The sequence below is a fragment of the Radiomyces spectabilis genome (genome assembly GCF_025331425.1).
Source record: "Radiomyces spectabilis strain NRRL 2753 chromosome Unknown BYT42scaffold_1, whole genome shotgun sequence".
In the NCBI taxonomy this organism is placed as follows: Eukaryota; Fungi; Mucoromycota; class Mucoromycetes; order Mucorales; family Radiomycetaceae; genus Radiomyces; species Radiomyces spectabilis.
The window spans coordinates 2,387,827-2,414,119 of NW_026251926.1; the positions used below are offsets into that span (position 1 = coordinate 2,387,827).

The 26,293-nt window shown below is 43.4% G+C and overlaps 13 protein-coding genes across 13 annotated transcripts; 6 read left to right on the forward strand and 7 right to left on the reverse strand.

The window, feature by feature from the left end:
- The first annotated feature begins 238 nt into the window (after positions 1 to 238).
- On the forward strand, positions 239 to 2,094 carry BYT42DRAFT_641200 (transmembrane amino acid transporter protein-domain-containing protein). The gene is made up of 3 exons (XM_051572546.1): positions 239 to 402; positions 486 to 670; positions 752 to 2,094. The coding sequence occupies exons 1-3, from the start codon at positions 336 to 338 to the stop codon at positions 1,832 to 1,834; spliced, it is 1,335 nt and encodes a 444-aa protein (XP_051428656.1). The 5' UTR covers positions 239 to 335; the 3' UTR covers positions 1,835 to 2,094.
- Positions 2,095 to 3,245: 1,151 nt separating this feature from the next.
- BYT42DRAFT_32049 (P-loop containing nucleoside triphosphate hydrolase protein) lies at positions 3,246 to 5,409 on the reverse strand. The gene is made up of 3 exons (XM_051563008.1): positions 5,306 to 5,409; positions 5,067 to 5,232; positions 3,246 to 4,996 (listed from the first exon to the last, which is right to left on the reverse strand). Exons 1-3 carry the CDS (start codon positions 5,349 to 5,351, stop codon positions 3,253 to 3,255), a joined length of 1,956 nt encoding a protein of 651 aa, XP_051428657.1. The 5' UTR covers positions 5,352 to 5,409; the 3' UTR covers positions 3,246 to 3,252.
- BYT42DRAFT_553486 (uncharacterized protein) lies at positions 5,384 to 7,574 on the reverse strand. The gene is made up of 6 exons (XM_051566478.1): positions 6,703 to 7,574; positions 6,617 to 6,649; positions 6,440 to 6,557; positions 6,034 to 6,367; positions 5,897 to 5,968; positions 5,384 to 5,805 (listed from the first exon to the last, which is right to left on the reverse strand). The coding sequence occupies exons 1-6, from the start codon at positions 7,259 to 7,261 to the stop codon at positions 5,479 to 5,481; spliced, it is 1,443 nt and encodes a 480-aa protein (XP_051428658.1). The 5' UTR covers positions 7,262 to 7,574; the 3' UTR covers positions 5,384 to 5,478.
- Positions 7,552 to 8,728, reverse strand: BYT42DRAFT_553490 (uncharacterized protein). The gene is made up of 2 exons (XM_051566479.1): positions 8,280 to 8,728; positions 7,552 to 8,209 (listed from the first exon to the last, which is right to left on the reverse strand). The coding sequence occupies exons 1-2, from the start codon at positions 8,459 to 8,461 to the stop codon at positions 7,678 to 7,680; spliced, it is 714 nt and encodes a 237-aa protein (XP_051428659.1). The 5' UTR covers positions 8,462 to 8,728; the 3' UTR covers positions 7,552 to 7,677.
- A 1,041-nt stretch (positions 8,729 to 9,769) lies between these two features.
- Positions 9,770 to 11,083, forward strand: BYT42DRAFT_553492 (UreD urease accessory protein-domain-containing protein). Its single transcript, XM_051566480.1, has one exon. It carries the CDS (start codon positions 9,815 to 9,817, stop codon positions 10,898 to 10,900), a length of 1,086 nt encoding a protein of 361 aa, XP_051428660.1. The 5' UTR covers positions 9,770 to 9,814; the 3' UTR covers positions 10,901 to 11,083.
- Positions 11,084 to 11,150: 67 nt separating this feature from the next.
- On the reverse strand, positions 11,151 to 13,568 carry BYT42DRAFT_553493 (DHHC palmitoyltransferase-domain-containing protein). The gene is made up of 7 exons (XM_051566481.1): positions 13,504 to 13,568; positions 12,519 to 13,418; positions 12,338 to 12,446; positions 12,060 to 12,267; positions 11,705 to 11,994; positions 11,527 to 11,633; positions 11,151 to 11,448 (listed from the first exon to the last, which is right to left on the reverse strand). Exons 2-7 carry the CDS (start codon positions 13,190 to 13,192, stop codon positions 11,409 to 11,411), a joined length of 1,428 nt encoding a protein of 475 aa, XP_051428661.1. The 5' UTR covers positions 13,193 to 13,418; positions 13,504 to 13,568; the 3' UTR covers positions 11,151 to 11,408.
- Positions 13,569 to 14,365: 797 nt separating this feature from the next.
- Positions 14,366 to 16,303, forward strand: BYT42DRAFT_487183 (DNA glycosylase; the record flags this gene model as incomplete). Its single annotated transcript, XM_051563781.1, has 9 exons — positions 14,366 to 14,615; positions 14,686 to 14,714; positions 14,783 to 14,869; positions 14,931 to 15,208; positions 15,285 to 15,502; positions 15,576 to 15,636; positions 15,715 to 15,755; positions 15,832 to 15,912; positions 15,975 to 16,303. 9 exons carry the CDS (start codon positions 14,366 to 14,368, stop codon positions 16,301 to 16,303), a joined length of 1,374 nt encoding a protein of 457 aa, XP_051428662.1.
- A 365-nt stretch (positions 16,304 to 16,668) lies between these two features.
- Positions 16,669 to 17,704, forward strand: BYT42DRAFT_487870 (concanavalin A-like lectin/glucanase domain-containing protein; the record flags this gene model as incomplete). The annotated part of the gene is made up of 5 exons (XM_051563836.1): positions 16,669 to 16,885; positions 16,953 to 17,142; positions 17,203 to 17,415; positions 17,483 to 17,555; positions 17,621 to 17,704. The coding sequence occupies 5 exons, from the start codon at positions 16,669 to 16,671 to the stop codon at positions 17,702 to 17,704; spliced, it is 777 nt and encodes a 258-aa protein (XP_051428663.1).
- A 203-nt stretch (positions 17,705 to 17,907) lies between these two features.
- Positions 17,908 to 19,184, reverse strand: BYT42DRAFT_488146 (WD40-repeat-containing domain protein; the record flags this gene model as incomplete). Its single annotated transcript, XM_051563857.1, has 7 exons — positions 17,908 to 18,092; positions 18,153 to 18,250; positions 18,336 to 18,457; positions 18,518 to 18,609; positions 18,668 to 18,775; positions 18,839 to 18,877; positions 19,055 to 19,184. The coding sequence occupies 7 exons, from the start codon at positions 19,182 to 19,184 to the stop codon at positions 17,908 to 17,910; spliced, it is 774 nt and encodes a 257-aa protein (XP_051428664.1).
- Positions 19,185 to 19,539: 355 nt separating this feature from the next.
- Positions 19,540 to 20,104, reverse strand: BYT42DRAFT_32177 (uncharacterized protein). The gene has a single exon (XM_051563015.1). It carries the CDS (start codon positions 20,009 to 20,011, stop codon positions 19,703 to 19,705), a length of 309 nt encoding a protein of 102 aa, XP_051428665.1. The 5' UTR covers positions 20,012 to 20,104; the 3' UTR covers positions 19,540 to 19,702.
- On the reverse strand, positions 19,932 to 21,823 carry BYT42DRAFT_553502 (uncharacterized protein). Its single transcript, XM_051566482.1, has 4 exons — positions 20,878 to 21,823; positions 20,736 to 20,786; positions 20,593 to 20,673; positions 19,932 to 20,489 (listed from the first exon to the last, which is right to left on the reverse strand). The coding sequence occupies exons 1-4, from the start codon at positions 21,760 to 21,762 to the stop codon at positions 20,298 to 20,300; spliced, it is 1,209 nt and encodes a 402-aa protein (XP_051428666.1). The 5' UTR covers positions 21,763 to 21,823; the 3' UTR covers positions 19,932 to 20,297.
- An 80-nt stretch (positions 21,824 to 21,903) lies between these two features.
- Positions 21,904 to 22,947, forward strand: BYT42DRAFT_553506 (uncharacterized protein). Its single transcript, XM_051566483.1, has 3 exons — positions 21,904 to 22,146; positions 22,209 to 22,679; positions 22,753 to 22,947. Exons 1-3 carry the CDS (start codon positions 21,937 to 21,939, stop codon positions 22,882 to 22,884), a joined length of 813 nt encoding a protein of 270 aa, XP_051428667.1. The 5' UTR covers positions 21,904 to 21,936; the 3' UTR covers positions 22,885 to 22,947.
- Positions 22,948 to 23,756: 809 nt separating this feature from the next.
- Positions 23,757 to 26,289, forward strand: BYT42DRAFT_553508 (uncharacterized protein). The gene is made up of 4 exons (XM_051566484.1): positions 23,757 to 24,136; positions 24,220 to 24,378; positions 24,455 to 25,241; positions 25,319 to 26,289. The coding sequence occupies exons 1-4, from the start codon at positions 23,903 to 23,905 to the stop codon at positions 26,068 to 26,070; spliced, it is 1,932 nt and encodes a 643-aa protein (XP_051428668.1). The 5' UTR covers positions 23,757 to 23,902; the 3' UTR covers positions 26,071 to 26,289.
- Positions 26,290 to 26,293: the final 4 nt, after the last annotated feature.

Sequence of the window (26,293 nt, forward strand, 5' to 3'; positions counted from 1 at the left end):
TTAATCCCAACCAGTAAACGGGTGGAGTAACGGGAATCCCTCGATATGGTCCCTGTAACACCCAATCAAAGAGGCCAAAATTCTAAACTCCACCTCTAGACATATGACTTACAATTGAAGTATCTCTGCCAAATTAGGAAATCTCGACTCCTATTGGCTTTCCGTGTTCCTCGTTGGAGCCTGTCTGCCAGTATATAAACCCTGGTATTTTTCGTTACGGCAACGGCATTACTGCTCGGTTGCTCAAGGTTCCACCTTTACCTTATTTTCTCCCCCTCTCCACATCTACCCTTCACAGTACCTTTCCATCGATCTTTTTTTTACACCGTTCTTCCATGTCGATTGAAGAAAAGAAGTACTCAGGAGGAGTTCCTGATGCGTACAAACATGACATCGCCAGTGGTAATTTTTTTTTTTTTTTTTTTTCGATGACATCTTACACAAATAAATTTTGATTCTTACTAATTACGAAATGTTTAATCCAGAACATGAATACAATATCGAAGAATTCGCGGATATCAACCGTGAACATGCAGGGTCCGGTTTCCTTGCTTACTTCAACATTGTTTGTGTGATTGCGGGTACCGGCACTCTTGGTCTTCCTTATGCCCTCAAGCAGGGTGGCTGGATCGGTCTGCTTATTCTATTTTTGGCCTGGACCATGTCGGTGGTAAGTCATCACTTTTTTTTTCTGCAAATTTATTTCTGTACTGTTTTGCTGATTTGTTTTTCTTTTGTTGGCGATGATTAGTATACCGGTGTTATTTTGATTCGTTGTCTCTATGCCAACGGCAAACATCGTATCTCATCGTACAAAGAAATCGCCACTGAATCTTTTGGTGCCATTGGTGGCTGGATCACCTTTTTCTTCAACGCATGGATTCTGCTCGGTGCTCCCGTTTTGTACGTGGTCTTGTCAGGTGCTAATCTTGCTCATCTCTGCCAAAACACAGTGGCTGAAGTGGTTGGTGCTACCAACTGGACCATCATCTCTTGCGTCCTCGTTCTCATTCCCTTTGTTCTCGTCAAATCTATGAAAGAAGTTGCTTGGATGAGTGCTTTTGGTGCTCTGACCGTGCTTGTTGTTGTGCTTATTGTTCTTGTCATGGCCTGCATTGACCAGAAGAACCAGGTCAATGTTCACCACGACCCCGTTATCTGGGATCAGTTCCCTATTGCTCTTTCTACGATTTCCTTCTCTTTTGGTGGCAACGTCGTGTATCCCAACGTCGAAGCTTCGATGAAGAAACCCAAGCAGTGGCCCAAGGTCGTGGCTGCCGGTATGTCGACCTGTGCTCTGATGTACTTCTTGACGGCTATTCCCGGTTATTACATTTACGGTGATGCTGTCAAGAGTCCTATCTACGATTCGATTCCCGCAGGTGTTGGACAGATCATCGCCGTTGTCCTGATGACTATTCACGTTCTTATCTCAGCTCCTATCTTGGTGACGTCTTTCGCTCTTGATCTTGAAGAAATGATGAACATCACTGTCGAACGTTTCGGTCGTTTCCGCGAATTCATTATCCGTGCTCTCTTGCGTATCGCCATTATCGTCGTGATCGCCATTATTGGTTGCTTCGTTCCTTATTTCGATAATTTAATGTCGTTCATTGGTGCTTTCGCCAACTGCGCTCTTATTTTCATCTTCCCCATCATTTTTTACCTGAAGCTGACGGGTGTCCGCAACAAGCCTATCTACGAACTCCTGTGGTGTCTTCTCATCGTCATCCTTGGTGTCGTCGGTCTTATCTTTGGTAGCTGGCAAGCCATTGACGCCTTGAAGGCAGACATTGAACGTGATCGCGCCCTTGGTATTTCTCCTGGCGCTTAAATGCATGGCCATTCATGCAACAACTCTTTTGCCTCTCTCATTTATTTTCTCACTATTTTTTTTTTCTTGGTAGAATCTGAGATTCTAAATTTTGCAGCATCCTTTGTGATGACTTGATATTTATCTTTGTGCCCTTTTGTAAATAGACACCTTATACTAAGAGATATATCCCATAACTGGTTTATTGACGAATTTTTAAAATATAAATAAAATGTATGTACTAGGAGGACGAACAAGCTGCAAAACTCAGTGAAGAAAACCATGATTACTGAACTTAAATTGTAAGTTTCGGCTAAGTTCCGTGCTGAATGATGATCATCGTTGGCTTAAGGATGACGACTGGTCCACGGTCGCCGCTCAATCGAGGAACACTCGATTTAAGAATCATTTTTTGGAATTTCCTTCCCATTATGTTATCTGGTGCATATGAGTTACCAAATCGATTCAAGGATAATTTGGTTCAGGAATCACTTTTTCGTGGCTTCCGAGGTGATTCTTAAATCGAGCGCTGACTGTATGTGCAGTAGACTTCTTGTCATCAATACCTCGACCGTTCCCGGAAGGCTTTCGCAGCAAATTTTGCCTCTACTATGCGGCATTAAACGTCCTTTCAACGTGAACTTCTGACCGATATTGCATATCGGTACAGAATATGTACGTGTACATGATATCCACTTTAAGAACGATCAAGGCCTTCTCAAAGACGATTCGTCACCGATGATGAGACGGTGCGGTAAAGTTTGATCTGACATGTCAGTTGCAAGCTCGGTAGCCAGAGCAATAAATCCACGCTCTAAATCATCGAAGCTACTTTCTCGGTGAAAACTCGCTGTAAACGGCAAACCCGGTGAATAAACGCTCTGAGAATTCCTTGTTTCCGCGAAATGAGTACTTTGATATGGTACTAATTTGATTCATGATTTGGGATAATAGGACAAACATTACAACAAACCGCCGCGGATCATGCCGAAGAAGAATTCCCTCTATAGTCAACGACCTACCCGCCTCTAGATCTCTTTCCACACACACACACACCCTTTTGTTTCTGTGGCATACTTGACATGTTATAAAAAGGAGACCGGAATATATGCATAGATAAAATGATAAGATTAAAAAGTATTTTCTTCTCAAATATTCTACATCTACAAAGGAGATGGTTCCTCCTTTTAACCTTTAAAATTAAGCTATAAAAGTTGAAACCAAGGGAAAACGAAAAATATTGACATGATTATCTGACAGAATGAGTATATGTGGATGCAAGAAAAAACGGAAAGAAAAGACTTATGATAACAGTTCAAGAAAGTCAAGAGAAAAAAAAGGAAGAAAAAGAAACAGGAAAACGAAGAAAATCTATGAAATAAAAAAAAAAAGGGAAAAGAGAAATGCTTTTGTTTTGTGTTTGTAACCTTCTCCTCTCTTTAGAACCAGCTGGTCTTGGTTTGATACTGAAGGGGAGCATCGCGAGGAGCGCTTTGACGACCACCGCCCATGCCGCCACCACCGCTGAAGGGAGGGAAAGCGTTGGAATCTTGAGGAGCAGGACGCGACCAGGAAGAGTTGTTATCTTGACGACGGTAATCTCTGCCGCCAAAGCTGCCACCACGACCACCACCACGACCACGGCCGCCACGACCACCGTACATACGGCTCTCGCGAGCAATGGATTCCAAGAAGGAAGGAATTTCCTGGTTGGCTTCTTTCAAGATATCGACCAAATCCGTACAGATGTTCTTGTTACCGCGGTTGAAGAACGCAGTAGCCAAACCAGTGTTACCAGCACGACCGGTACGGCCGATACGATGAACATAGTCGTCAATGTCCGTTGGCAAATCGTAGGAGATAACGTGAGCGACGTTGGCAATATCGAGACCACGTGCCGCCACAGCGGTAGCGACCATGATGGGGGTGCGACCAGTACGGAAAGAGTCGAGAGCACGCTCACGCTCGCGTTGAGTACGGTCACCGTGAATGGAAGTGGCAGGGAAGTTGTGATCCAACAAGAATTCGGAAAGGAAATCGGCCATACGCTTGGTTTCGACAAAGATCAATGTCAAACCGTTGACTTCGGTAGAATGCAAGATATCCAACAAGACGGAACGCTTATCTTCGTCTTCGACATATTCAACCTTTTGTGTAATGTTCTCCGAGGTAGAACCAACACGGCCCACCGACAAGAAGACGTAATCCTTGAGGAAATCACGAGCCAGGTATTGGATATCGCGAGGGAAAGTGGCCGAGAACATGAGCGTGATACGGTTTTCGACACCGGGCATATCTTCTTTCTCGACAATACGGCGAATCTGAGGTTCGAAACCCATATCAAGCATACGATCAGCTTCATCAAGAACAAGGTAACGGATGTTGGCAAGCGAGATACGAGCACGTTCGATCAAATCGACAAGACGACCGGGAGTGGCGACCAACAAGTCACAACCACGTTCAATCTGACGGAGCTGACCACCGATATCAGCACCACCATAGACAACAGCAGGTTTGACCCAGCTTCGGTAGGCGAACTTCTTGGCTTCCTCGTAAATCTGAGAGACCAATTCACGAGTAGGAGCGAGGATAAGAACGGTGGGGTAAGCCTTGCGGGAACGGTAAGCACCACGTTGGTCATCAACAGGGGCGGCTAAAGGACCCTTGGAGAAAAGTTCAGAGAACACAGGGAAAAGGAAACCGGCGGTTTTACCAGAACCGGTCTGAGCACAAGCCATCAAATCTCTGCCGGCACCGACAATAGGGATGGAATACTTTTGAACCGGAGTAGGGCTGGTGTATCTAGCCAACTCGATGTTGCACAACAAGTGAGCATCCAACGGAGGGGTGGTGAAGGTGGAAATAGGTTCGGGGCAATCATGACCACTGGCTTCGACGGGGATGTCATCATACTTTTCAAAGTTGATGCCAGTATGTTGGGTCAAAGAATCATCAGCGGTACCAAAGAGATCACGTTCGGTGCGAGGATTGCGAGTGCCAATGTGATGAACACCCTCTTTCCAGTAACCTTGAGTTTCATCACGACGGCCGCCGCCGTAATAGCCAGAGTCATCACGACGGTTGTTGCGATAACCACCATATGAACCACGTTCGAAAAAGTTGGAGCGGTTGTCGTTGCCCCAGTTGTTGCTGCGGTTAACATCAGATCGAGATGAGTTCCATCTGTAAAAATAGGAATGCTGATTAATCTCCATTATCAATACCAAAAAAAGTCATCATCTGTAAGAATTACCCTTCACGACCTGCAGGACGATCATTCCAAGCAGCAAAACCAGTGTTGTTTCGAGCGGGAGGAGCGTTATCATACGAAGGTTTGGTTCTCATATGAGGGGGGACATAGCGGCTAGGGCCAGTACGGCCGCCATTACCGCTGGGCTTATCATTCAAACCCATTCCAGCTGTACCATACCGATTCAAAGCATTAGTGCCTGATATTTCCACTAAATCAGTGATCATGTGCAATCTACTTACCAAATTGCTGGTCGAGACCTCCGGAATTGTATTGATCAATAGTCATCTTTCAAAAAGTAAAAAGTGGAAGGAGAAAGATTAAAAGGAAAGGAAAAAAATCTCTGTTGGGTTCCCCTTACACTTTTTTTTTATTTTATTTTATTTTGGCAAAAAAGGAAACTACGAAAAATTTTCTACGACTTGGCCAATGAAAACGTGTTGGGTTTCACCAGAGATAACAATGAAGGCACAGTGGCCGTATCTCCACCAATATCATCAGGCGTAGACACCCTATTTAAGGTATTCAACCAAATAATGGCATTTAACTTGCTGTCGGCCAATAGATATATATATCCAAGTGACGCATCTTTGTCATGACATGATGTTGATTGCTTTTCAACATTGAACCGCAGCACTAGTCCCTGTTGTCGGTCCAGACAGATCTCTTCGGCGGTTTCATCGGACGGCTGATGTACTGATCGAAGCGAAGCTAATGGTATGGCATGGACAGGCGCCTTATGCTGTTGACAAGGATGGAATAAAAATATGTCGGTCAAACTGGCACCTATTTCTTCTTTTTTTTTTTTGCGATGTTGCGTATTGAGCATTTACCTCGTTGGATAGTCGGCGTAGCAAAAGTCGGTGATTCGTGGTATCCAACGTAACCCAATAGCGAACCCACATCTATTCTGTGTTAGTCGAAATTTGTACAGCATAGGTTTCACACAATTATGCCATAAAGTCTTTACCGGAATACTCGCTCCTTGGACATAAAATGTCAAATAATCCCCTGCTGCACAGTGCGCCATGTCGGATCGATCCCGTTCGCTTTGCGATATGTCCTCAAAGGAATACACAACGGCAAGTTCAATGTCTTTGCACAGCATGTAACGGGTGATTTGATCCGATGCAAAAACCTCTTCTGGGCGATTGCCAGATCGGACTTGATAACTCCAGTTCGAGCACGCTGAATCCATAGTCTGAGATAATGATGGCCATAATGTCTTCATGCGACGTAACGCAGAAGAATAATGTGCTCGAACCTTCAGCACAAACGTAAGACAAAATTTCTCATTGACCGTGCTATAAGAATCATTCGGATAATCCAGCATGAGAAACGCATCACCATGTTTCGTTATCCAATGCATTGCTTACAATGCTACTGTTTCCCGCGGTGTGGCAGCAGTGACACCTTTGGCAATTTTCTTCATGCTGCCAACGATCGTATGGGTTTTTGCGTCATTAAGATAGATGTCCAGTTCATAAGAATAGTCTAGGATCGTCCATTCAATTTTCTATCCGTGAAGCAGACGATGATAATTTATGACATACCTCGTGAAGATGTCAAATTAGTGATCTGCATCACTACAATACTACATCAGCCAGTTATTTCGATGGGGCATCATGACCGCATTTACCTTTGCAGCTTAGAATGGTTTTTCTAAAAGATTGGTAATGACTTTGCGGAGGATGAAGTGATGTGTGAGGGGGATGATGAATGGATGCTGATTGTTTGAGCGTTAAATTATGCGATGTTAAGCTTTTTGTATAGCGAACAGATTTGGAGATCCAACAGGTCACTGCTCTTCTGAGCGGATGATGACGTTGAGGCAAGGTAGAGATAGGGTTGGCAGGGAGCGGCGGTAACGGACGGGATAGTAACGGATGATGCCTCTGTGGATGATGGGGACGATCTTTGGGTGGAGGTGTAGGCGGACGCTCCTTGGGTTCATCTTCCAGACTAATACTGTTATTATCGATTGTGTGCGATTCACTACTGACCGTACTGTGGGTAAAAGAGACGTTGCTTTCATGCGCAGGAATGACGACGGGAGTATCAAAATTTGTGATGATCTTGGTCAGACCGGCCGCTGCCAGCTTGTTGGTCTTGATCAACTCCGTATGGAGAGGCGCAACTTTCTTCTGCTTCCAATGCGACCAGTTCGTAAACGACCTCGTCAATTGCAGAGTGTCCATGATGATTCAATGGAGGACAAACGTAAAGTCTACAGAAAAAGAAAGGGGGATAATGCAAAAATAAAGACACTCGATTACCAAAAATGGCAGAGAAAAAATTCCCGAATCTTCATTCTTTGCACTTTACCGTTAAAAATGACGGGTTGAATCGCCATGATGCTTTATTTGACAAGGTTGGTGATGAAAAACAATTGATAGGCTTCTTGCACAACGCACCAAGCGAAAAGACTAAGGCGCAGCGTCCTAATGAAGCCATTATACACCTTTTTCCAAATAGCTTTTTTTTTTTTTTTTTTTTTTTTTTTTTTTTTTTAATGAGAAAATGAAACGAAATCATGCTGTATGAAGTTTTTACACAGACTGCATCTGTGCAATATCGAGAAGTAACAATTACATTGAGTGTATTATTTACAAAATTACTTGCGATGGAAAGCCAGTGCAGCACCTTTTCTGCCCGCACTTGTATTGAGAATCGCATCTTTCCTTGGGATGGCATTTCGTGCCATATGTCGATCACGGAAAGAAACAATCTTTCCATCCGCTGGCTGCGGACGAGGACGATGATTGATCACTTTAACTGTGTACTCGCCGACCTGACGCTCGGTTTGCTTTCGGCGCTTTTTCAGGTTTGCTTCGTTTCGTCGTTGTTCCTCCTCTTCCTCCTCCATGCGCTCAAAATCTTCCATTGTCAAATGGCTTCGCTTCTTTGCCGCTTTCTCTTCTTCCATAGCTTGAGCAAGTAACTCGGCAGGCAATAATTGCTTATCGCTTTGTTCTTCCTCCTCTTCGTCTTTTTCTTCCATCTCCTCTTCCACCTCCTCTTCGGATTCTGGCTCTTCCGCCACTGGTGGCTTGCTCTGCTTCTTTTTACTTTGTTTACTTTCCTCCTTCTGTTTCTTCAGAATCTGATCACGCTGTCGACGCTTTTCCTTTCTCGTAGCCTCCTCACTATATATTGAGATTAGATCAGAACAATCCACCTCATCATAAGCGCTAATGACGCAAATCGCGATCGTACCGTGCTTTTGCTTCCTTGGCTGCTTTGACACTTTCCAAAGCCATGGATTTAGCAGTGCTTGTAGAGACAGCTTCAGGTGCTTCGTCATCGGAATCACTCTGATCTGCCACAGCATTCTGCACTGGCAAAGGTGCTTCAGGCACTTCTATAATTTCATCTTCGGCAAAAACCTTCTTCACCATGATGGGTATATGTATACAATACTACGTCAAGTGGAAAAAAGTTCAATAGAGGAAACCAGCGTAATAAAACCGTCTTTTTACTTGATTCAATCGGAATTGCTCCACCAGGTCACCATGGAAAAAGGTCGTGAGTGGCTTACATTTTAGCGGTCACATTGACGTTGTTGAAGCTGAGCGCTTGCCAAATATGGAATATAAAAGCGGAGTGTGACCAGAGAGAACCCTATCTCTGAAAAAAGAATAAAGAAAAAAAAACCAAAAAAAAAAAAAAAAAAAAAAAAAAAAAACGGAGCGATTCGTCGACTGACAGCAATCAATGATGACTATTCGTTTGGTGTACTGCTTGAGGATGTCTATAAACTTGTGCCATATTACTTCATGTCTGTACCGTAAAGAATTGGACAGCTTCTTTCATGATGTGTCAGGCTCTCGGGAGTCATTTGTATCAGTTACTCGATCCGATATAAAGGTGGAAGACGAAATTACTAGATTCACCGAAAAAATATGTACGTTGGCTCCACCGCATTGCTGCAGAAGAAGAACGGCAATAATGTTACAGTTGTCACGCCAACCATATAAACAAAAACAATGTGTTGTGGCACATCATCAGAAACCCCTGTGACCGTGGTAACGTTAGAGTGAATAGCAAAAGATAGCAGCAAATAATTCAAGCATTGTGGTTGATACAATGATGCAAACCATGAACCTATTTCTTATCGATGGAACTATGTTACTGTTCGGTGGCCTGTTTGTTGGTGTACTTATTTTCATTTGTGATGGTGACTGAGCTTGTATTCAAAGGCACAAAACGGCGTTTTGATAAATCCTGTGGAGATTGATCTGATCAATCTGAGAGCGAAAATGTCAACGCCAGGCAATATGATTCGAATAAAGGAGCGTCTCTATTTTTTCGTCCCGCGGCCTTTTACTGGTGCAATTTGTTTAATTTCAGTCACAAAACCTAAAAGTCAGTGATAAAAAATGGAGAAACGACAGTGCAGAGATTCACAAATCAAAAAGCCGTGTAATCGAACGGAAACGGGGAAAAATGGCAGTATGGCAAAGATTTACATGTAATTCACTTACCCGTAAACCTCAACAGGCCTTAGGCCTTATTGCCCGGAGAACATACCAAGTGGGGAGGGCGGACTATGCCGTACATTTCATCGTTGTTCAACATGGCGAGTGAGCGCCGGAACCGCCAACAATTGGTAGTTCGCACCCAAATGAGGAAGCCTTAAAGCATCGACTGCAATGTACGGTAAAGAAAGCGATGCAATCCATGCAAGAAGCATAAAGAAGCCAGGTGGAATATGTTTTTCCTGAATTGAAGTTCCGTTTTTTGCAAAAGAGATGTTCTTCAAAGTTCCTGATTTTCATTCGTTCCCCCCTTCTTTCCTTTTTTTTATTCAAATTCAGGAGGCCGTCATGAAACCGTTCGCCTCCACAGCTGTCAATGATCCTGGTAGAGGCACCTTGATATGTAAACGTCAGGGCCCAGAAACCCAATTCGTTCGTATTCATGCGCAATATCCGTTGAAATTTATTCCTACAAAGGCATATGCCGATCGTCTGGCAGTTGTATATATGATATCCTACGGCGGAGGCATTGTATGTGGTGACCGATTTGATATCACCATGGAAATTCAGCCGGAAGCGATCCTACTGTTGATGACTCAAGGAAATACCAAAGTGTTCCGGGATCGTGTTCATCAGCGACAATGGTTGGCCAAGATTGCCCAACAAGCGAGACCATCCTTGCCATTCTCTTCATTGCTTCCTCCCACGCCTCCTTCTTCGCCGAGTTCCAATACTGACGGTGCTTCCCTTCAGCTTATCGAAGCAACTGTGGCTTCTTCTGCCACTCTTCTGATTATGCCCGACCCTGTCACCTCATTCCGCGATTCCTCTTTCAAATCGCACCAAGCATACCGTTTAGAAGACACGACGTCCCAGCTCGTTTTATTGGACTGGTTCAACAGTGGAAGATTGACACGAGGCGAGACTTGGGCGTTCAAACATTATTCCAGCCGTATTGATGTGTACCACGGAGATCGACTATTATTACGTGATCATATGGTGCTTGAAGATGAGGAATACATGCGAACCGATGCTATGCAGACATCCTATGCGGCCAAACTGTACCCATACACATGCTTTGCCACACTCATTGTCGTTAGTGACGGCTCATCGAGCTTGTATCGATCTATTGAAGCGTTTCAGAAAAAAGCAGAGGCGGAACGAATGCTTCCGGTCAATGTACGATCGAGGCAAGACATATTATGGTCCGTGAGTCCGCTTTTGAACGGCAGAGGAAGTCTGGTGCGTGTATCAGGCATCACAACCGAACAAGTGAGGGATTTCATCAAACATCAAGTTCTCGGTAAAGGGCTCGAGGAGATCATTGGTTCCGGCATGTTCTCCAAAGTGCTTATGTAATAGACTGCAGCATATAAACATTTTTTTTTTGTACACTACTTCATTTAAAAGAAAATTCAAAAACTTTAATGATACCACGACTTGGACTAAACCATTGTAATGATACTTTTCTTGGTAACATTTCAGATGGCTATTTCTCATTTACTGTATCAAGCCAAAAAAGGGTGATAAGCGAAAAGAGGTGATACTCAGCAGGTATCATCCATTTTCGCTTGATACCTACCAATATCACCTCTTTGCTTGAGACCTACCAGGTGTTTGTTACCCGATTATAGAAGCCTGGAGCAAAAATAGAGCTGGTTACTTTTGCTTGCTTGAAGAGCGGGCTGCGAAAGATCTTCTGCTGATACAAAGGCATAAGGGTAGCAGATTACGAGAATATAATAGATGATAATTTTTCTTTTTACTGATCATTCACTGGAAGGGAATACTTGAAAAAGTGTATGGTAACGTCATTAAGGGATAAAGAGGGGTATATAATGTTATTGAGACATGCTGTACAATTCTATTAAACATCAAGGTCGGCATATTTTCTCCTTCGGAGGTAACTATTTCCAACCAAAAAAAAAAAACCCGTGATCAATATATGCAGTGATATAGGACGCCACTTCATTATTTAAGTGTACCTTTTAGGTTGCGGCCGACACAGCACATGCGCCATGTTCAGGAATGGGTTCTTTTTCTTGTATGGATTGGCCATTAGATGCTTTGTGTCTAATATAGAAGCTCGTAGCTAAGCAGTGAAACAAAAAAAAAATGAGCACAGTGCAGTCAACTATCCGCTGAGACTCCGTTTTAACTTACTCGTTCATGCGTAGTGAGACCATGCAGTACCAGTGAGCAGTGATAGAACGTGAGACCGCCGATTAACCATAACAGTACAAAGCAGAAAATGGCCAACACAAAGCTCGCAGGCGCAGCATGGAACAAAGTTCGGACATCGCCGGGCCCTTTAAGCACCAATAAATCCACCAATGAAAAGACGATGACATAGATACAAAGGATAGTGGAAGTGGCAATGCACGTGAAAAATGAACGATAGTTGCGCTTGCCAATGCAATTGTTCAACCAGATACAGTGATGATCTTCGTTTTCTGTATTGCAACAATGAATTCGCATGCTTGCTCATACAAATAAACGATCAAAGGTCGATACATACCTACACAGTTATCGCATTGACGGCAATGGCTCGCACGAGGCGGACGATAAATCTTACAAGTATCGCAGTATTTTAACGTCCACACTGTATCCCTGATACGAATAATCTTTTGCGCAGGAATGGATCGACTCCACAGAGACTCGTCTTCCGACGCTTGATCACTTGTTAGCTCCATCATCGGGGAAGGATCTAATCCTCGAGGAATGATCTTTTGAAAGTACGAATAAGTACACCATAACGTTTTTTCTGGGTTCACTTTTCCATGTACTAAAACGTACCCCCGGATCAGTCCATGATGTCTTGATCATAGATGCTACAGAAAGGACAAAAAAGTAGGCGAAAAGAATAGGTACAACGGGATGCATTTCCCGCCAAAGAACCGGGCATCTGCGTAGATTTCGAAAAGTGTCACCTTTGAGTGGGTCGCAAAATAACAGACAATATAAACAATTCACCTACGTGAAAATGCCAAAAACAACACAAGGAGCCACCAGCAATATCATGGCAACGGAAAATGCCCAATATTCTCTGCTTGTCATTAATCGACCACCGCAAAAGAACTTATTGCGGCCGGGAAATACTTGGTAATTTCTGCTTCGAGATCGATTGAGATTCGTCACGCGCTTGGGTGTTGGTCGTTCAGAGGGAGTGGTAGCGTTTAATGCGGTATTTTCTTCGAGTGATGGGTCAGCGACGGTGGTAACCGGATTCGTCGGTGTGGTGTCTTTGTTGCCCGTGGAAACCGTTGCAAGTGGTTTTGTGTCAACAGGCTGTACTTTTCGTCCAATGAGGGTCATGTTATCGTCGGTCGTCGCATTGGACAGTGTAGTCACTCCAGAAGATTGAGGTACTGGATCTTCGTGAGACTGTGAAGCGTAAAAGGTTTGTACACTACTTTCATCGGTGACAGACGAGGTATATATTTGAGGCTTGTGAGGTGTTGATTCAAAATCAAATGTTTCTAATGACTCGGGTTCTTCTTCATTAGCAGGATGAAGCATAGATGAACCTTGTTGCAAAGTGGCAATGAGTGGTTGTGGCGAGGATGGGGGGTGGTGACCGAGCATGGAAGACGAAGGGTATAATCGTGAACGATCGGAAGGAAGAGGAACTACCCAGTCGTTGTGTTCCATTCTTTGGTTTGTATATGTAACCCAAAGAAAAGGGAGACTAAATAGCGAAAAAGCTCATCTATTCTCGAGGGATTATTTTTTTCTTTGTCTTGTGCGACTCATCCGTGTCTGGATTCTTGATGCATTTCGGTGCCTGAAAACTGCAAGTTCTCGAGAACGGCGGCTTCTGTAATACGAATGCAAAATTTGATTATCTTGCAGAAACCAATCCCACGATACTGCAAAGGTAAAAAAGGTGGCTCTTCAAGTTTAAAATATCACCTATTCTTTAAGCTTTATCCAATATAAGGGATAAATCGATCTTGTTTCAGAATAAGGAAACCGGCCACATCCACCATCCAATTTTTTGCTGTTTCAGTTGCAGCATTATCGGATTCATGCAGATCACCACACCCTGTTCTTCTTATAAAGCGTTGCCCTTGATAATCAAGCGAACATCATACTATCTGCGCACTAATCTCCAATTCTTATTGACAAGGCCGTCGGTCGCCACTGCACAAGCTTTTTTTTTGTTGATGTCTTCATATAAATCCTGAAGAAAACGGACTCAAAGGTTACAGAAATCGCCCAGTTTCAAATGTTGTCAAAAATTTAATTGCGACTGATGACCTGCATTATAGAACAAGCAAAATTACATTGCGCATCAGAAAGGGGCTATTGTCCATCATGTACCGAAAAAAAGGGAGGGATTTTCGGTCAATTATCATGCATCAGTCACCGCCAAAACGTGACTCACTAAAGAATGCTTATGCACGATTGACAGCACCAGTAGGAACGCGTCGAAAATGGTATCAATGGGGGAAGGACGGCGGATCCCCATGACATGGATCCAAAACCAGCAACTAGGATTACCCAATGGAAATCAACCGTTATTCCGTGCTGGCCAGTATGATAACATATAGCTCAATGGTGCTGTCATCAGAAGAATCTTAAAAATCGCATCGTTTGTTTGATACGGGAAACAATACACTATAACTTCATTCGATTGAGTTGATCCTTTCAATTTGGCAGAATCGATGTCGCGCACTGAAAGTTTTCACCACCTGCGCGTTTGTGCCCATTTCCAAGTCCGACCATTCGTGAGACGCCACCTGAACACTGGTAAGGAGGGATCGGGAAACACGATTGAAAAAAACATTACCAGCATAGCTTTTCATTGCCTCGCATTAAATCATGACAATTACCCGAGCCCGGCCTAAGAGAGAATGCCAATCGCTGGAGCAGGATGTCATTTCCATCGAAGACTGTGTGCAAAGTAGACGCTTAATACACAATGATCTGTACCATAAAGTTACACCAGCCGAGGTGTCATTGATTCGAAGATCATTACTTGATTGGTTTGATCGCGAACAGCGCACCAACATGCCCTGGCGTAAACCAGCCATGCCATCGGGGACGTATTGCGGTCAAAGGGCTTACGAAGGTCAGTACATAAAAGTGAGTTGATTTCTTCTTAGTGACATGACTGCTTACTTAAAACCAACGATCTACAGTATGGGTGAGCGAAATCATGCTGCAACAGGTGAGTGATATCGCAACATTGTACATAATTTTTGCAAGCCTGAGATATTGATGTAAGAGAATGTTTAGACTCAAGTCGCCACTGTAATTGACTACTATAATCGGTGGATGGAAGCGTTTCCTACAATTTATGATTTGGCAACGGCTGATCTAGAGGTATTGCTGCAGCAGTGAGCGATCAATTGCGAGAACTACGGTGTTGATGTTCCAATTTTAGACGGTGAATAAGCTCTGGGCCGGTCTTGGATATTATTCACGCGCTAGACGTTTGTGGGAAGGAGCCAGAAAAGTGGTGCAAGAGTTTGACGGCTGTTTACCGACAACCAGCAAGGAATTGGAGAAACATATACCAGGCGTGGGTAGATATACTGCGGGTGCGGTAGCATCAATTGCATACGGCCGCCAAACCCCCTTGGTGGACGGAAATGTAATCCGTGTGTTGTCCCGTTTACGAGCCATTGGTGGTGATCCCAAGAAAACCAATGTTGTCGAATTGTTCTGGTAAAAACGTGCCACACTACTTCCTGATTTCCCTATTTTTATATCTTTTAAATGTCCTTCTTGCTTTCAGGGAAATTGCTGCTGCTTTGGTTCCTGCAGACCGCCCAGGAGACTTTAATCAAGCGTTGATGGAACTGGGAGCGCGAATATGTACACCGTCGAAACCCAATTGCGCTGCATGTCCGATCAGCGAACAGTGCCATGCCTTGGCACAGGCGACGATTCAAAAGCGTCTAAATGCCGATGCCTTTTGGAGCATAGATAACAAGAAACGCAAATGGCATCATGGTAAGGTTATAGAACAACAAACATTATATCCTTATCCCTAAATGCATCTAATTATGCAATTAATTTCTGACAGATTGCAAGATCTGCCCAGAAATTTTGTCGCCAATGGAGACGGATGATTATGCAGTCACAAGGTAAATTTACATCCATTTCATTGCAACCATGGCCACATGTTCCATCTTTTTGAGTTATCAACTAACGTAACATGTCAGATACCCGCTGAAAGTAGATAAAAAGCCACCAAGGGATGAAGGTAGCGCAAACGATCTTACAGATTTATCGTCTGAAAAATTTCTGATCTGAGAAATAACATGGCCGAATTTTGGCAGAGTGTGCTGTATGTATCATTCAGCAAACGTCGGATAAACTGAATGAACCGGTGTATCTGATATCTAAACGACCCAATACAGGTAAAAAAAAAAGGACATTTTAATTTATCCAACAACGGCTAAGTCTTTCATAAAAAATTCAGGCTTATTGGCTGGATTATGGGAATTCCCAAGCTTAGAGCTAGGCAATCAAGCAACAACGTACAACGAACGTGCGGAGCAGGTTTCCGTATTTTTGAAAAATCGTTACAACCTTGATTTACACTCGGGAAAGGTCGAACGTCGGGATTTGGGAAACGTTGTTCATCTGTTTTCTCACATCCGGAAAGTATACCATATCGAGTGGATCATTCTCGAGGGTGCAATTGCAGGGACCGGCCAATGGATGACATTGGCTGAATTAAAAACAGCCGCCATTCCGACGGGACTTAAAAAGGCGATCCGATTGCTGGAACAATACCAAAAGGTTTGATAAAAAATATTTTATGTTTGATGGAAAGTTCCATCCTGTTTATTGACGATCTTGACCTTAGGACAAAGCAAATAAGAAGTCAAAGAAACGAGACACGGCAGATATCAGTTTGTTTTTCACCAGTCAGAAATGAGAAACGGACCTAAACCGCATGAACACCGTTTCAGCGAAGGTCAAAGGAAACCAAAGAGAAAATAAACATTAAAACTCCGCACAAAGGGAAAAATATCGTTGGGTGGCAAGCAAACAAATGGAGCATGAACGTATAAGAAGCCACTATAAGACAGACATGCGTTAATTTTTTCCTTTTCCCTCATCTTTTTTTTTCCTTTTGGTCATTTTTAATTATGCGATTGACGTCGTTTATGGCTTGCCTGCTCGGTTCAGCCTCGCTGGTTGCCGCTGCTCCTGCAGAAATTCCATTGACTGAATGCCGCTCTATGAAAACCGATTTCATGAAGGCGAGTAAAGGTTGGATTGCCGAAAACAGCGCGCAAGATACGTACAGTATCACCTCCAATGGTCTTGAAATGCGCTTGGTTCCACCAAGTCAGTACGTGCGCTTGCATGACAGTAATTCCAGTAAGTTTTGGACCGTGATCTGATCTGTATTTTGGATAATTTTGATCTAACGTTTTATGCAAAAAAGATATGCCTTATAATAAATACGAAGGTCGTGGTCCCACATTTAACGTGTCAACACTGATGCGTTACGGTCGTTTCTCTGCCACCATGCGATCAGCACCTGTTGGTGGCGCTATTACTGCATTTATTGTGCTGGCTGACGATGGTGATGAAATTGACTTTGAAATCTTGGGCGGCGATCCCCATCATTTGCAGTAAGTCATCGCGGGTGTTTATATTATGATTGCGTCTTTTGACACCTTATTTTTTTCAAGAACCAACTTTTTCTATGGCAAGCGTCCGCTGTATACCGTGAACGGTGGTCTTCACGAAGTGCCTGGCGAGGCGGTATATGATGCTTTTCACACGTATACGGTCGATTGGCGTCCTGAACGCATTGAATGGCTCGTTGACGATAAAGTGATTCGCACCGTGCAAAAGAAGGATACTTGTGATGCTAATGAATGCAGATATCCCAGTAGCCCAGGGTAAGTGGGAGTTTCACCTAAAGATTTTCGAGATGAAGAAGGCTAAGATGTTTGTTTTGCTCAATAGTCGAATTCAACTTGGTTTATGGGACGGAAGTTTCGAGGCTGGTACTGCGGAATGGTCTCATGGCCCCATTGATGTAAGTTGTTTTGTTACTATTTTCCTAAAAAGAAATTGATACTTATGGTTTGCCATCCCTTACAGTGGAGCCAACATCATTCGATTTCTTCTTACATCAAGAGCGTAGAAGTCGATTGCGACCCTCAGTATAACAAGGTCATCTCTTAACTGCGCGCTTCTCCGGACTCTTTTGGTTTTATCGATCTTGAACACCAAGCCATTACAATAATGAGGTTCTTAATTTGTTTGTTTGTGAAAGTTTCGGTTGATTGTATCAACCTTGAAAGAAATACAAACAACTTCTTCCGTATTTGTTTTTATGAAAATGACGTGATTTGACATGGAATGATGTTTATTCATTGGAAACTGCATCAATACAAACATATCTGACCTGTTTCGATCGTTGATACAAGCCTTGATTGACCAGCCGGTGATGCCATAACCCTTAATCCGCGTACATTTTCCAATTCATTGCCGGAATACTCGGCGAGGACTTGAACCTTTTTCTTTTCGAGAATAGCATCAAGGGAGCCTGTCTGATAGATGCTTCCATCCGCTAATGAAAAACCAAATTGTCAATATGACTATCTAATATACGAGTTTTTTAGATCCATACCATTCGCAACACAGAGAGTGCTGCTGCCCTCCTCATCCGGTTTGAGCTGGATATCGGTTACAGCATGTTCGTTGCGCTGCCACGCCACAACTGGTGCACTGTTTAATTAAAAATATTGGGAAAATTCGGGCCTCAGTCCATTTTGCGATGACGTTATTCAATTTGGCAAAAAGTCCTACATACTTTAATTCCGAAAGACAAAATACCCGAACAACGCCTTGTCGATCGCCCGTAACCAATACCTCAGTTTCGGCGTCGTATGCAATACATGTCAATGGTACATCGTCGCCCGTGGCAGAAAATAACTACATGAAATAAAGTGTTATTCAAGCAATATCCCTGTTGTCTCTGATCTCACCAATTACCTCCTGCTTGGTACCCAGATGGATGAACCTGGCAGAACCATCAGCAAGAGCCGCAATGACCATGCAGTCAGCCGTATCTACTTCACGCTCATCTAATTTTTAAACGTTAGCTTCCCTCTTTTGAAAAATATATAGCCATTCGCAGCGTACCGAGGGCTTTTGGATCGGCTGGTTCAATATGTTTTGGTAATTTTGCGAGAAGGATCTTGCTGACGGAACAGTTATAGGAGCCCACGACAGCAATGGTATCCGCTGTACCTGATCATGATACAAAAAAAAGTTAGCCACCACCGCGCATGTTTCATATAATGGCTGGCTTACCGCAGTTCCACAAACGTATAGTACCATCACGAGAGGAAGCTGTTGCATGTTTATTATTAGGCTTGCCAACGAGGCAGAAGCTTTGTCAAATGCAACTTACACAAAATATTTCTTCCGCGCGAAATGATAGCCGTATCTGTCACAGCTGTAAACCGCAAGTGTACAAGGTTGAGAATGTTAGGAAAACGAAAAGAGTAAGCAACAAAATTATATTACCAGAAGTATGTCCTTTTAGTGTTACTGGATTGCTTCCATCGATCAATGACCAGATTTTTAGCTGGAAATCTGCACCTCCCGACAATAATACTAGAGAAGGACGTACGTTAATCACTTCCTGCTTGTGCATAAAAAAATGGAGAGTCACATACCTAGATTGCTGGGGAAAAATTGGACCACATTGACATCGCTCACATGGCCTTTCAGCAAACGCTTGATAAACTCGGTTAATACACGTCTTTTCATCAAGTTAAACTATGCAATGCGCCAGTTGATTGCCAACCTGATTTTCACCATCGATTAGTTTTCCCATATCGATTTCTGCTCCTCGTCCAATCGCATATAATTCTCCACTGGGCGAAACATCCAAGCATTCTGCCTATCATATCGTATACATTAATGGCGCATGCTTGTACCATTTTCTATATAACTTACTCTATGCTTGATACTGAACTGCGATCGCGGCGCAAGCACAGTCGTTGAAGGGATACCAAGTACTGGACATTCCACTTTCATGGCTCGCTGGACAGCAAATATTGATCAGACCTCAGCCAGATAGAAAACCAACTCCAATGAATACTTACGGAATTGACACGTTGGACGCTAAAGTCGCCTTCCGCCTCCAAAGTCGAAGTGGTGACTGTAACTTTATGGTGCACGGATTCCTTTCCTATGCCAGTCAACGATCGCATTAGGACAATGTAACAACCGCGTATTCATGTTCTGTCTACCTGTGCAATAGAAAGATATCCAAAACTTCTCGGCTGCTACTGTTTGACTGGTCACGTCTTTGACGACTTGATCCCAGTCTGGCTGGACACTGACATAGGGAACTGTTTCGATCGACATGGTTTGAATGATACGCTTATAAACCGAAATTTTTCTTGCGTCGAGAATTTTCCATCTGCGCTTGGACAACGTTCCAAAGCCGTCATTCCCAAATCTGATGAATTTCATGCAGTAATTTTCCAAATTACAGTCTCGTCATCAGCACCAATATCAGTCTTTATTCATTTGTAAAAACAGTAAACAATTCAATAGTTTTTTTTTTTTTTTGCGTCTTGCTCTTGAATTATGAAGAATATTGTAAATTTGCATATATGCGTGTGCATGTTTTTCCTTTTTTTTTTTGCAGATTGAGTGCGCTATTCAATGATCAAAGACTATGCTACATCCATCTTTTCCATTTCTTTCTTTCCCAGTTGAATGTTCGCCATATTCCGAATTTTGTTTTCGAATACTCTTAATGACCGCCTGCGAAATCACGAAAATGCAAGGAAGTGCAGGTACGGTCATTGCAAGTTCCGCCTACCATTTCAAATGCACACAATTGCTTGTTCACATCCGTCGGAGCTGAGCTGGACGATGTCGTGGTATCTTCAATGTGAGAAATTCCCAGCATATTCAATGGGGATTGGTATGGCTTGAAAGCACCCTACAAAATACAGCCCCATATTAAAGCTTCCTTCAACTTCCAGTATCGATGAGCAAACCATCGTCACAGTTCTTTCCAACTGGACAGCGGAATGTAGTTTTACCTTATTGCTGGTGGCAGAGCTCTCCGCTGTAGAAGGCTTGTTTGTCTTGCTGGGAGCCGGAGAAGAACTTTGAACAGCAGTCTACACAAATGGACATGCTAAATATGCCTCAATCATCACGGCGGGCCCTGGTTATAAATTACCTGTTGCTTATTTCTGAGACGTGAAGATCGTCGAAGAGATGGCTCAGACTCCTGTTTTTCCATGAATGAACAGAGAAATACCACAAAGATATAAGTATGGGATCCACCTCGCAAAATTTGGCCCAAAGCTACGAATGCTTACCTTTGTTTGCCTGCCTGTTGTCGAGGATTGACTGGGATGAGGTGTTGCTGGTGATTGAATCGGTAGAGATGGCTTTTTATCTGCTTGACGATCGGGCATATTACTGACAGCCTTCGTTAATGGTACATTATTGAAGTTTGGCTGAGGAACCGTGGATGGTTTCTGGGGTGTAGATGGAGGCACATGACGTATTGCTGGTTGACTGGATATCGGTTGGCTGGATAAAGACTGGGATATGGCTGATTGAGCTGCTACTTTAGTAGCATCGGTAAGAACTAAGGTGGATGGAGTTGAAGAGGATTGCAGATGGATTGGATGAGAAGACGTTGTTGAATCGGCGTGCTCGACTTTTCGTCGTTTGGCCAATGCTTCATTTCTTTCTTTCATTTTTCGCTTTTTCGTCTCCAGTAAACGTGTCATTGCTTGGGCTTTCGCAGCTTCGGTTTCCCGCTTCATGTCTTCAAGCTTTTTGATTCTTCCATCAAAGAATTTCATCTGCTTTCTATAATCGTCGATGTTTTGAAGCAGGACCATGACAGGATCGGCTTCCTCGCCAAAGGTCAGTGGCCATCCCGGAGCATCGTGGAATTCTTCGTTATCCGAGCCTGAATCTGTGTTGCTACTGGTATCCTTCGCTTTCGAAGATGACGCCGCTTTTGAGAAAGAGGACTTTCTACCACTGACATGGTTGAGTGGAGGCTGGTTAGATAATGCTTGATCTGTGATCATTGAAGAAGGAGTTTGTGAGAATTCGGATCGCTTATCAAATGTAACACGAGTTGAAGACGCACCCGTGCTGGATATCGCAACCGGAGAAGAGCTTTCACTGTCACTTTCTACCTCCATATCACTCGAGTCATCTATATTATTCATATCGAGAATCATTTTTCGTTCAAACAGTGAGCTGCGACAAAAAAGCGGCCTTGCGGCCAAGCGCAAAATCCACGTGGAAAAATATATCACAGTCACAAGGTGACTACCTTCCGGTCCTTCTCGGGAACGAGTTAATGCGTTTTGCTGGTCAACCTCTTTTTTATTTGTTTTCACCGTTTAAAAGCAATGGGCTACGCGACTTTAGATGCAGCATTGGCCTTTCCCAAGAACGTTCCGCCCATGCGACAACATATCGTTATCACAGACACCGTCAAGTCGGATGCCAACTTTCTGATTCATCACTTTGTCGGCAATCAGTTAAAGGGCGATCGGCACGTTGTCCTTGTCGGCATGGCTCAGATCTTTAACCACTATTTTCTGATCAGCCGTAAATTGGTAATTATTTTACTTTTTACAATGGATACTTTAAGGACAGATACTTATCACTGAGCATTTAGGGAATTAATCTTCAATCTTACAAACAATCAGGACGTTTCTGCTTCATTGACGGCCTAACTCACCTTACTTCCTACACAGACGGCACCCCTTATCCTCCTGCTCGTGCACCGACATCACCGGCCGATACGTTAAATGGATCAAAGATACCACAAAATGCATGCTTGCGTACCTTTTACGATGTCATCAAACGCCATGTAACTGATAAGCAGCATCCTCTTCTTATCATTGACGATGCCAGCATATTTATGCTGAGCGGATTCGGTATTGGACCTGTGTCCATGTTCATCAACAAACTTCGGGTGCTGATGGAATCGGTGGACGGCACATTAATGACGATTATTCACGCTGATGAGGAAGGAACAGAGGATCCCGAGCAGGATGCGTTTGTCAAATCGGTGCTGTCAACGGCTCATCTTGTTCTCCAAGTGCAGGCACTCGGAAGCGGATTAGCAAGAGACGTTCACGGGCAGGTAAATATCCTTGCAGCTAAACAGAGATTATGAATAGAAATGTTTTGCTAAATCATGATGTCGTCTTGCTTAGCTGTCAATCATACACGGTCCGAAATGTTTACCACAAGCTGCGAATCAAATCATTCCTCAATCCTTGCACTATCGAATTCTCGATAATAATGCGCACTTTTTTGCCAAGGGCATCTCTCAGGGTGTTCTGTAATAAAATATCGAAAACTTTCATCTGTTGTTTTCATGTGCCTGAGTACTACTGTATGCTATACCGTGTCATTTTGTTGGGGGACAGACTCTTCCAAAATGTAACTCTCTGCCGTATACACAAGTGCTACGACAACACCAGTCCTATAAAGTTATTATTCGTCACTCTCGTCCTAATGAAGAGTGTAGAAAATAACTGAATATTCAATTACTTGAAGTGGAAACTGCTTTCCAATATTATGACCACATTATCTAGCGAAGTCGCTTGACGTGGTATAAATGGACCAAAAAGCTGTAGATGCAGTGTAATTTGCTATCCAAAATGAACCCATTGGCGGATGGAAATTAGTTTATGCCTGTGGACCAAATCTTTGATGTATACACATCGCCCAGTTCCGGTGTTTATGATGAGGCACAGGACCCAACTCAGCCCAATCAACAGCGCAACTTTTTGTGCACTGCCCAGCCTCCACTGGAGCCTCAACAACGTTGACAAAATATGGTTTAAAGCGCTCCATAGAACATTCACACGCTCAAACCTATTAGAATGCAAATAACCGTACAAAGGTTCGTTGCATTCGATCTAGCAAATAAATAATTAGCGTTCATTTTTAATCCTGATATGAACTCTATTTTGTCCCACAATCATCGAGTCAAAAGTTGGAGAACGGCTTGAAATGAAGGTTGAGAAGCAACATGTATAATACCCGGGATTGCACAGCTACACAATAAGCCTTGTGAAAGCTCCAATGTGAATGGTGTGTCTATTTTTATCTCTTTTTTCTTGACACGAGCGGAAGGTTGGTTATGTGTTTTGAAAGGGCGATGCTTATTTTTGGCAATAACGGCTTTTGTTTTCAACATCCGCGAGATTAACCTCCTCTCTGGACCACGATCTGCCACACATTAACGGACGATTAGCCTGATTGTTTTTTCTTAGGTTTTCCTCTTTTTCCTATTTCCCTCTTTTCCCCCTCTTTTTTTTTCTTCTTTTGCTTCGGCATTCCGCATTCTTTCGCATCATGAAGTTGTTGCCTCGCAATCTTCATGGTTACAAAGTGGCTGTCATCACAGCCGCATGTCTCTCGTTAACCCAGGCGAAACCGAGCGATCCTTGTGCCGCCATTGCTGGTAAATCCATTGCCACTTTTCATGAAGCCAAAGCTTGTCTGCAACACTTTCCGTTTGACGAATCGGTGGCAAATCAGACGTTGGATACTGTACGCAGAGTTGCCACCGATCTTTATGTTTTCAATGTAACTTTTTCGTCTTTCAACACTTGGTGGTTCTCGACTCAATTTCTGACCTGAGATTGTCTTTTTTTTTCTATTTCCGATAGGAAATTGCGGCGTCGCCTCCCCAGGTCGAAGGATTATCAGTGGTTCCTGTTAATATCACGTACGGACTCGACGTAATCAAAAACACAAAGTGGCATTCCGATCAAGAATTCCATGATGCTGTTGCTTTATTATTAGATAAAGTTCACGATGCTCATCTGGTAAATGACCACCACTCCCGAAGACTGCTTTTTTTTGAGCCTTTAAACTCACCATTTGGACCTGTTGATTCGTTAGGTTTACTCGCCTTTCTGCTACCGTCAATTTGTATTCTGGCAACCGATTCAGCTGAATGCTCTTATTCGCCATCGTCGCTTGGTGATCAACGTAGCCTATGTGAAAACCGATATCTGGCCTGACGCCAAAGAATCTTGGACCGGTTGCGAAGTAACTCACATCGATGAACGTGAAGCTTTAGACATGGTCGTCGATTACGCGGTCAATAACAATGGTGAAAGCAAAGATGTCAACACATGTCTCAACAACATCATGAACACAAAGAGTTATTTCCACGGCTGGGACGATGGTGCGGATGATCTCGGATATCATCGTTTCTTACCCGCACAAGAAATGCACTCCTATACCCTTCGCTGTCCGAAGAACAACACCCAGTCAGATCGTGAAGAGTACGACGAGCCTTTTACTGTAAAAGTACCTTGGGTTGCCCAGGTTCCGCAAGGTTTCAGCGACGCCAATTCTTACTGGAACAAGTATTGTCAATCGTCTCATGCCAATATGCGCAAACGCAATTTGGCAAGCTCCGACAACTTTTTAGACGTGGATGAACTGAAGATGATTCACGAAGGACAGGCTTTTGATTTATCACCCGAAGCTATTAACGGTGTTGGTGGCCGCAAAGGTCCTTACGCACAGTTCATTCCGTTAAAGGGAGAAAACAGCAAAGTCGGTGTCATTGATATTCAAAGTTTCTCCATCTCGAGCGAAGATCGACAAGAATTCGTAAACAACTTTACAGCCGGCTTGAAACAGTTTGAAAAGGATGGCATCGAAAAGATTATTTTGGGTAAGATTTTATATTGCCTCAGCGAATAAGTTATTTCTCAAAAATGAGGCTAAACTAACGATGGTTGATTGCAATAGATCTTTCATCCAATGGCGGCGGTGATGCTTGTGCTGGTGAATTCATGATCAATACATTTTTCGGTTCCACTCCAGATTATCCTTCGGATGTGAAGTATTCGCCCTTCCTCGAACGTGTGGTGAAGAAAGCTTATGAAACGCAGGCTACAAAGTGGATTGATTATCGTTCGGACAAGTACAAGGGTTCTGATTGGTATACACACACCGTGTCGTACACTCGTGGCAAGGAGCAGGTCAAATTTTCGCAGCCTATCTCTTTGAGCTGTGCTACGTGGAATGACGAGCTTTCCAATGTTAAATACAACAATACCAAATGGAAAGCGTCGGATATTTTGATTTTATCAGACGGTCGTTGCGGTTCGACCTGTGCTATTGTGGCTTCTCGCTTGCGTTTGTCCCACAAAGTACCTGCTATGGGACTCGGCGGTATCCGTGGTAACCGTATGCAGTTTGCTTCCTTCCCCGGTGGAGAAAGCGAACGTCTTTCTGGCTTTCTGATGGATTTGCAAGCACTCGATCTCCAAAATGATCCGGACGCTCCCGCCCCGTTCCCCATCCGTGCGGATATGGGATGGACCTTCCGCGAAGTATATAAGCCAGGCCAAGTTGGCAACGAGAAGGATTTGTTGGAATATAGTGTCAACAATGCTGATTGTCGCATGCATTTCGACGATGAAAATGCCGATGATGTAGAAAAGTTGTGGGCTGATGTGGCGCAGGTGTTGCTCAATGGCCAGTGTCCTTTGATATAACTCATATCCCTATTTCTGTTTTTTTCTCTCTTGTCTTTGTACCGTTTCCCTCTTCCTGCTCCTATCTCTTCACCGTATTTAAATATATCCTATTCAATGTACAATACTCTAGACATCACGTCGGATGTTTTTAAGTGACTGCAGGTTTTTGCTAATGATTCCCACAGTGTATTGTGAGGTGACAGACATTGAACGAGGTGAAGTCGGCGCTTTTTTGCAATAT